This window comes from Nelumbo nucifera, chromosome 4 (genome assembly GCF_055504915.1).
Source record: "Nelumbo nucifera cultivar China Antique chromosome 4, China Antique-T2T, whole genome shotgun sequence".
Classification (NCBI taxonomy): domain Eukaryota; kingdom Viridiplantae; phylum Streptophyta; class Magnoliopsida; order Proteales; family Nelumbonaceae; genus Nelumbo; species Nelumbo nucifera.
This window is the reverse complement of record NC_142652.1, coordinates 56,484,468-56,494,725: the sequence shown is the minus strand read 5'-3', so window position 1 is coordinate 56,494,725 and position 10,258 is coordinate 56,484,468. Positions and strand designations below refer to the sequence as shown.

Genomic DNA, 10,258 nt, shown 5'->3' with positions numbered 1-10,258 from the left:
TTACAAGTGCCAAATTATGGGAGTCCCCAGGCCATAATATGGGCCACCAAATAGATCCAAGCCCCAAGATTTTTCCAAGAAAGAAGCGGCAGGAATTCAGGGCCTTGGGCCTTGTTTTTCACCAGAAGCCTGAAAATTAGGGTTTCCAAGTTCCAACCATTCAAAATTAATTTGTTGTTTACCTCTTAGTGGCCCATTACTAGAAGGTGTGGACCCATAAAGGAGCGAAACGTGGCATTCCCTATCGACACAACTCTATTTAAAAACTAATTATGTAACCAACAAAAGATCATTCGCCAGTTTTTATGCTTTCGGCTGAACTTAAAATATACACACCAATAAGGCTGTGTTTGGTTTGATAAGTTGAGGGAAAGTTCTCATGAATTTCACAAAATTCTGTGAAGAATTTTTCCTCTCAAACTTTATGTTTTTCTCTTGTTTTCTATTAAACCAAACATAGCCTAAAGGAAGATTTTGTCCTTCAAAACTATATAAACCCAATCTCCACCACCCCTCTCTCGTAGTACTTCTCCTCTAGCTGAGGTACTTTGAGCTAAAAATTGAAGCTTTGGAGGGAGTAATTTATAGCCTTCTCTAGGCTTCCATCCGAGAACATATCTTACAGGTTTACCTCTTCTCCATTGGTAATAAATTTGAAGCAGGTTGATTTTTCTGTTCATCAAAGATTAAGAAGAGAAGTTCCTGAGCTAGCAATGTCGTTTTGAATCTTAAATGTCAAATAGAGATCGGCCTTTCCTTTAAAGAAAGTTTGTACCTTGAAGTTCTTGGAGTCTACCACTTCAGTCAGGTAACGATGCATATATATATATATATATATATATATGAGTTTCAACTACTTACATTCTCTAATCTACTGAAATCTTCATTTTTTTTTCTTTGTCCCTCCACTGGACTAACCAATAAAAATATAATTGATCATGTCATTGTTTCTTTGTTGATCTTTGGGAATTTTGGTTCATCAAGGAAAGAATGTATTAGGTAACATAAAACAAAAGAAGAGATAGAGTACAAGAATACAGCACTTAAGGCTCAGTTTGTTTGGAATGTAAATTTCATTGCACTGGTATAAATGCATGGGAGTATAAAGTGAAATAGCAAGTGAAATAAAGTGATTCCTACTTCATATGAAAGTTAATGGAGATAGAGACTGAGAGTACAAATTTTGATAAAAATTTGTTTCTAGGGCAGCGTTTGGAAACGATTTTGTAAATAGAGTTTAAATCCCGATTCAGGATAAATTTGTATTCTGGTTCAGTTTTGACTGTGTTTGGTAACAATGCATTTATGCATTGACAAATAACATGTTTTCTGATGCATATTTATATCAATAATTAGATGTAAAAGTACATCAATAAAAAAGTAGTAAATTTGCATTCAAGTGCACTTTTGATAAAAAAAAAGGCATATATTTTATTGGAATTCATGTTTCATCCATTATAGCTAAAAGTCTGTTTGGTAAGAAGGTAAATTTGTCAATACAAAACTAACTCAACTTTACAATTTATATGGACCGTTTTACACTCTACATATGTGCATTCACACCTTTTTGCATCGTTTTCAAACACAGCCTAGGATGCATACTTCGCACTACAAATGAGTGCAAATGAGATAAAAAGTACAAATTTTGTACCGGATAGGAGTGCAAATCATAGCTACAAACAAATAGATGCAAAACCGAACTCTTAGACCAAAAACTGTATCCAATTGAGATTTGCACTGCAAACAAACAGAACCCAAGTCATAAATTAAAAGAATGAAACTAGAGCTCTGTTACAGGAATATGTATGTATAATAATTTATTTTCACTCTTACGTGTAGTGGTGTTGACAGTGGATCTCAATCTCAAATAAGAGAAAATCGTTAAGGTTACCTGCAATCCTATTTTCTATTGAAATAATCTTATGTCCACTGAATAATCTATCTCGTTTGCTTAACAGAGAGCCTGATCAATCTAAGATGATTGCATCAACACGCCATTATATATTCTGTTCACACTTGACTCCACTCTCATATTTAATAGGAGATATAATTACTGTGTTATATATTTATTCAGGTTTCAGCTGCTATCTATCTAGGAAGAAATTATAGATGGAAGAAAATTTTCCTCTTGCTTGGTCATTGACCATTGGAACATTATTGCTCATTGTCTTCCTTGTAAAACTTCTGAAAGATAGAAGAGAAAGAGTTGATGGAAGAACTTCAAAATTGCCGCCTGGGAGAAGAGGTTGGCCATTGCTTGGTGATAGCATTAACTGGATCAGTTCTGTAGCAAGCTCTCATCCACCTCGTTTCGTGGAAGAACAGGTGAAAAGGTATGGAAAAAACAGATGAAGAGAAAAAAAAAAAGAAGAAATTAAAATGAATAAATTCTTTCTTCATCATTAAAATGAATAAGTTCTGTAGCAACCTCTCATCCATTAATTTGAGATTCTTCTTTTCTCTTAAAACTGGATTTCAATTCAATACTGAGTTAATTTTGCCTGCAGGTATGGAAGGATTTTCTCATGCAGCCTCTTTGGCAAATGGACTATTGTTTCAGCCGATTCCACCTTTAACCGGTTCATAATGCAAAACGAAGGAAAACTGTTCCAGTCGAGTTACCCAAAGTCTTTCAGAGATTTGGTCGGAAAAAATGGTGTTATTACTGTCCAAGGAGAGCAACAAAGAAAACTCCATGGAATAGCTTCAAATATGATGAGGCTTGAGAAGCTTAAGCTCCATTTCTTGACAGATATCCAGATGGTTATGCTTCAGACTTTGAACAATTTCCAAAACAATCAAGTTATTCTTCTTCAAGACGTTTGCAGAAAGGCAAGTAGCTGTCTTCTTTCACTTACTTCTTCCGATTAATAACAGCTTCCACCCAGTTAAGTTGGTACACATAATATTCAGGCTAGAAAATTAATCAGAGCCAGTCCCAGAGCTGATCTTATTTCAGCCCTATAATCTTCTGTTTTGTTATTTCTTGAACACATCCGAGAAACAAGTCCATTGATCAGAGATATGATCTCCAAATGGGCTTATCAATCACAAGAGTAATGACTGACTGATCCAAGCTAATTTGCCAGCAAGTGTTCAATTTGAAGAAATAGATAGAAATAAGTTCCCATTAATTACTCACCAAGAAGTAAAAGGGTATTAAAAGGATGAAGATGGCTAGATTCTATCAGATGCTTGAAATTAGGCTTATATTCGTGAAGATAACTGAACTGATTAAGTTGATTAATGTTCACTAGTACAGGTGGCTATTCATTTGATGGTTAATCAACTTCTGGGTACATCGAGTGAATCAGAAATAAATGAGATGGCAAAGTTGTTCTCCAACTTCGTTGATGGTTGTCTTTCTGTTCCCATCAGGATTCCGGGTTCTGCTTTCCACACTGCCATGCAGGTTCAAAATTATTCTCAAACTCAAAGCCTTGATCATCATCTGTATCATATAGTTATGACCCAGAAAATTGAAAATAAATTACAGAAACAGTAGTAGTACTGATCAAGTAGTACGTTCTGCTTTCATTCTGTGGAAATGAACTGTGGCTGCAGGCAAGGGAGACTATCATTAACAAGATCAACAAGAAAATAGAATTCATGAAGAGGAAACAACCAGCAACGGAATCAGGCAGCAATGGCGTCCTGGGGAGACTAATAGAAGAAGAGAGCCTACCAGATGAGGCCATTGCAGACTTCATCATTAACCTGCTCTTCGCCGGAAACGAAACGACGGCCAAGACCATGCTCTTTGCTGTTTATTTCCTCACTCAGTCTCCCAAGGCTTTGAATCAACTAATGGTATATATATATATATATATATATATATATATGTATTATATATACATTGTAATTTGTAATGAAGGCCCTGTTTGGTTCACAGCAATAGGTCCCTATTCCAACTGTTTGGTTGGGCAGAATTCTTGCTGGAATGTCATTCTATTTCTCCCATTTGAGGGAGTGGCCATTCTCTACCCCTCCCTTGAGAATGAAATCCCATTCCTACTGATTCCAATGTGAATAGACCACTCCGATTCTGATTATAATTGTGAACTGGAATGTCATTCTCCCATTTGAGGGAATGGCCATTCCCTACCCCTCTCTTGAGAATGAAATCCCATTCCTACTGATTTCAATGTGAACAGAATACTCCGATTCTGATTACAATTGTGAACTGGAATGTCATTCTCCCATTTGAGGGAATGGCCATTCCCTACCCCTCCCTTGAGAATTAAATCCCATTTCTACTGATTTCAATGTAAATAGACCACTCCGATTCTGATTCCTACTGTGAACCAAGCGAATCCTAATTCTTTTATCACGTGGACTTGAGTTTAACCTCCGCCCATCTCGTTTGTTTCAATAGGAAGAACAAGATAAGCTAAGAAGTGCTACTTCAGATGATCCAGTCATGCTTACATGGGAAGATTACAAATCAATGGCGTTCACCCAGTGTGTAAGTCATCAGATCAGACTTCAGAGAGCTCTAACCCAATTTTCAAGAAAAGTGCTGGTCCAGCTTTTGATCAATACATTTAATTATTTAAGGGTTATTTACATGAGCATTAATTCTTATATTTGACTAAAACCTACCCTCTAATTAAATTTAAATTTGTATATTACTAAAATGTCCCTATAATTTGCAACCACTTTACCTAATCCACCTTTCATAAGAAACTGTCCAGGGGCTTTTTATTTCAAAAATACCTCTAGTAATTCACTTTTTTTTTGGTAAAACTCCAATAGTTCTCATATCAAAATTTTGGTAAAACTTCAATAGTTCTCCTATCAACCTTTAGGGAGCAAAACTAGAGTAAGCATATCGGTTAAAAATCAAACTAAATAAATGAAAATTAAAAAGTGAAAATCGGATTGACATATTTGAATTATAGGAAAACTGAAACTACCAAAAACAAAATTTTCAGTTCAGTCTTTGATTGTTTCGGTTAAAACCAAATTTCATTATAATATATCACATAACAAAATTTGGTTTCTTCAGTTAACTAAATTTCTAATTCTGAAAACTGAGACTGAAATTTAATTAATCAAAATCTGAAAAATCTAAAACCAAAATTTTCAGTTTGATTTTTCAGTTCTAAACAAATAATCTCCCACTTCCACACTATAACTCAGTCTAGAGAAGTCACGGAGTGCATATAATATAAGAACTTTTAAGGGTATTTTTGGAATAAAAAACTCTCGATCCATGCCCTTTCACGCTTTTCACTCATTTTAAGAGAAATCATATAAATATTCCATTAAAGTAGTTGTAATTTGTAAATTATAGAAAGTGTTTTAATATTGTACACAAACTAGAGGGTAGGTTTCAGTAAATATTATAAAACTATAAGTGTCCAAGTAAGTCACCCATTTTTTAATTTATCCAGAGCAGATGGTGCCAGCTAGACAGCTGGTAATTAAGTTGTTGGGATGAATTTCCAAGGATTGATCCAATATTCCCGCCTTCACCTGCGGCTTGAAACGGAATTTGATATCCTGAGGTTGGCCCGGTCCAGTCATCTGGATGGGTCTGGTTTCCTACAGCCTTATGACCCATTTGTAACTTGTGCAACCCATGCATGCAGGTCATTGATGAAACTCTTCGACTTGGGGGGATTGCAATTTGGTTGATGAGAGAAGCAAAAGTGGAAGTTCAATATGAAGGTATGTGTATGGTTTAAACTTTAAAAGTATCGATACACCCGATATGTATAATAATTCTTCTTTTTTTCTTTTATATATATCTTTTGAAGGGCTACACAATCAGGTAATTCACCCCCCAATTCAGGTGCAAGAGAGATTCAATCCCAAACCTCCGCTAGGACTAGCAGGAGGTCTTACCAACCAATTGGTTGACACCTTACACTTAATAACTCATTTTTAGTTTTTTTTTTTTTCATATTGTATCAGGGGTCGGTTTTAAGCATGTCTACCCCTGAAAATGGTCAAAGTTCGAAATACCCCTTATTTGGGTCTTCGGACAGCTTCCAATACGATACAATATTCTGAACCTTGGGTATGTATACTTAATTAACTATAATGGGCCAGGACCCCAGTACAAGTAAAGAGTCCCCAAATTTAGCCCAATAGCAGATGGATGGTTGGGCTCAACTATTCAATCAATTGGGCCATGCTTGTATTGACCTTTAATTTAGTTAAATCTCAACGGTTCTGTTTATGTGTTACATATATAACAAAGATATATGTAATTACACCGGAGCACACCCCCTTAGTATTAATCAAGGTTAGAAGTATCGACACACCGAGATACAGTGGAAGGGGTGTATCAGTATTTGTACTACACTCTTCCCCCTGAAATAGGTCAAACTCTGAAAAGATGCAGATTTGACATATCCGTGACTCACTGATACAATAGCTATCAACCAATGTGGTTCAATATAGGTAATGTTTGATTGCAATTCAAATAAATTTTCATTTAGGCAAAATCATGGCAGTGAAAATGATTAGTGTAAATCGTGATTTTCAAATTTTAGTTTATTTTGTTTGATTACAATACAAATGAAGTAAATTACGACAAAAATTAGAATAAAGTAAACTCAAAACACAGTTAAACAAGAATTTGTATTTTTTTTCATTTGTACTCTTATGCATTTGCACTGCAACCAAATACAGCCTTAATATTAATAAGGATTTTCTTTTATAATCTCATAATGAAAAGTTAAAACCCGGGTTAATTTACTGTCTATTGGGCAGATTTTATCATTCCAAAAGGGTGCTTTGTAGTTCCATTTCTTTCAGCAGTCCACTTGGATGAAACCTTGTACAAAGGAGCTCTCAATTTCAATCCTTGGAGATGGATGGACCCTGAAAACCAGGTTAGCTCTGAAAACCCCTTGATCGACCTTTTTGATTGGATCTCATTCCATAATTTTGGTTTGCCATTAATCATTCTTCTAAGTCAGGTTTATTTGCAGTGCAATTTCATTTGCATTGGTGCAAAAGTATGGGAATATATAAATGATTGTTCACAAATTTTTCAAATTTTGCTTTAATTTGTTTATTTGCAGTCCAGATAAGATAAAATAAAACCGGAAAAGGGAAAAGTAAAATCCAAAGTAAAAGTGAGCCAACATTTGCATTCTTGTCATTTACACACTCATACATTTGTATTAGTACAAATGAAAATGGAATTGCAGTGCACACAAATACAAACACTCACATACATGCATGCATGCATGCAATGCAAATACATAGACATTTAATTCATCCATTGCATACATAGAAAGAAAACAAGAGTTGTTTCCCATCTAATGTTAGTGGCTCATGTTGAGTGAAGGAAAAGAGAAATTGGAGAAGTAGCCCCTTCTATACTCCATTTGGGGGTGGTGCTCGATTTTGTCCTGGATCTGAGTTGGCTAGACTTCAAATTGCTCTTTTTCTCCATTACTTCGTCACCCAATACAGGTAAAATCTAAATCTCTCTCTCACTCAAGGTTTTTAAAATTGAATCGGACATTGAATTAGTCAGGGGTCTGGTTCTCAGGTCGAACAGTCCGACCATTTGAATCAAACTGATGGCTTGTTCTGACAAAAAAAATTAAAAAATAAAAACTGGTCAAACTGTTCGAATAGTTCGCCCGCCTGAGTCAGCGGTTTGCTAACTAAATCAACTGACCGGTTCTCAGTTTTTCCGGTCCAACTATTCGGTTCAGTCCGATTTTGAAAATCATACTCTCTCTCTCTTTCAACTAATTTTGCATTTGATGGTTTGATCAGGTGGACCCAGATTAAGGAGGACCGGATGTCATTCTTTCCTTCTGCTAGATTAGTGAATGGCTTTCAAATCCGCATAAACAAGCGAGCAGATGAGGTTTCCGTTTCAATGCACTGAAAATATTGCATTTCCCCTACTCTCACCCACTTTTCATTTCTTTGTACCTTCTCACATGTGTGTATTCAATGTGATTTGTATTATATATTTCAATATAGTCATAAAAGAGTGAAATGCAATGTTTATAGAACCAACATGAGTTATAATTACATCAGAAGGAAGTTAGTTACAGATTCTATTCCATGTGATTATTTTGGAATTTTGCTGGAGTTGGGAATTGGGCCTAGATAGCTCGGCTGGACCAACCCAGCCCAGGTCTGGCCTAAGAGAACCATGGTTGGACTAGGGCCAAAATATGAGCCAAAGGTTGTCCTCAGACTGAGTTTGGGTCAATATTGTCCCAGTTTGACAGTCAGGGCTCCGTCCAAAATATCTAATGATTTTCGAGATAGGATACAGACAAAATTTATAACCAATCAACCGGCATTATAAAAATGATAACCACTAGTGTCAGGGCACATGTTATGCACGTATGCAAATAAATGGTAAAGATATAAGCTAACGCTATATAACCAAATTAACTTTTATGATTTCCACCAAAACTAACGCCAATATCTGTTTTATGATAGTGTACCCACATATTCTACAAATTTTCTATTATTGCAAACCTTCTGTTTTTCTATTTATTTTTAAGCTTTATTGTTGGAATTATGACATTGTAGGTTGACCCATTTGACTTATATGATTGAATTATTCATCCACCATCGGGATGGAAAAACCATTTTGAATTTGGGATGATATTAAAATTTTGTATTCTATTTCATCATTAATAAAAATAATATTTATTTTCACAACTATTTTTGTTTAATATGATAAATATATAACATTAGAGATGTGTCTAATATTTTCTATAAAATTCTACACTTATTCAGTTTTGTGTCGTATCTTTTTAAATATTTAATATTTAATTATGGCATCATAGTTTGACATGAAAAGTCCGACCATTGACCCAAATTTTTGTTTTTAGATAAGAAAACAACTTTGTTTCCGTATCAGTTTTAAATTATATTTCACTTACTTTTATAAAAATAGTTTTTGCCTATCACACTTAATTTTTATTTGATATAATTAATATTTAATATTAGAGATATGTCCAAAATTTTCTATCTTTTACATTTTTATGATTTTATATTTTTAAAAGTTTTATTATTTAACAATCAAATCATGGGTTGATCCATTTGACTCAAACTACTAAACCACCACCCAAATAGTAAAATGGTTTTATTTCTAGGTTGATTTTAAATTTTATATTCCATCGTCATCATTAATAAAATTACTTATTGATGAGGGGTAATTTGGCCCTATCTGTCAACACACGAACACGTAGATCGATCTGATGACATGGATGATGACTCAGCATTTCTTGCCACCTTGGTAGGCCAGGTCAGCTCGGGTACCTCGGGCACCTTGGCTAAGACGAGGTCTGAGCAGCTTATGATGGCCCAACCTGCCGAGGTGACACATAGCCAACTTCTAGAAGCTAGCCAGCTATCTCCAACCTCTCTAGGATCATGATGCCCGGATCGGAAAGACTCAATAAACTTTATTAGCTCACACAAAGTCCACCTCCAAGTGCAGAACAGATTCCTAGTAGCACAAGTCAGGGGATCTTGGAGGTGTTTTGTAAGACCTACGGCAGCTTACCTATATAAGGGCACCAATCCCAATGCCATAAGGTATGCATGAATATTGCTCACTAGCCCTCTAACTTACAAACCTTCAAATTACATACAATTACTAACTTAAGCATTGGAGCACCCACACCGGGTAAGCCACCCCGAGTCCTCTAAGTTTGCTTTTTTGTAGTTCGATTGGCTAACTAAGCGGACCGACGTCCGAACTGCCCTCCAACTAGGAGCAACCAGATCGTGCCCCATCAATTGGCATCGTCTATGGGAAACGCAACAAAAAATTAAGTTCCTACTTTTAGTCTTTTACGCTCATACATTCAATGGCATCTTCCATCAACACCAACAACAAGAACATTGAAGTACCAGCCACTAGGGGCAAGACCAGCCCACGATGAACCCAGAGATCCCCTCCATGACGATCAGGTAAATCACTGTGCCCTTGACTCTTCCAGGAGTACCAGTTATGCCAAATCTAGTGTTCCTACTGCAGCAGGTAAATGCGCCACTACCTCATGTCAATGCCCCTCTCCAAGCGGTAGAGCCTTCTATGGTTCCCGCTGGGATAGACGCACGGCAATTCTATGAGATGGTGTAGTATGTGAGAAGTATGAACCTTTAGATACGCGCATGGGAGGAGAGGTTCAGAGCATTTATGCTGCAGCAGCAGCCCCAACAGCACTGGCAACCCCAGCTTCCATCACTGCCTTGGGGCCCAACACCACCTTGGAGCCCAACACCACCTCGGGGTCCAACACCTCCCCGACAT

General features: G+C 36.2%; 1 protein-coding gene across 1 annotated transcript; it reads left to right on the top strand.

Annotated features, from left to right (window-relative positions):
- Nucleotides 1-548: 548 nt before the first annotated feature.
- On the top strand, nucleotides 549-7,885 carry LOC104589910 (Cytochrome P450 superfamily protein). Its single transcript, XM_010248382.2, has 10 exons — nucleotides 549-808; nucleotides 2,075-2,333; nucleotides 2,508-2,832; nucleotides 3,263-3,412; nucleotides 3,565-3,810; nucleotides 4,376-4,465; nucleotides 5,595-5,673; nucleotides 6,724-6,845; nucleotides 7,307-7,434; nucleotides 7,747-7,885. The coding sequence occupies exons 2-10, from the start codon at nucleotides 2,110-2,112 to the stop codon at nucleotides 7,859-7,861; spliced, it is 1,479 nt and encodes a 492-aa protein (XP_010246684.1). The 5' UTR covers nucleotides 549-808; nucleotides 2,075-2,109; the 3' UTR covers nucleotides 7,862-7,885.
- The last annotated feature ends 2,373 nt before the right edge of the window (nucleotides 7,886-10,258 follow it).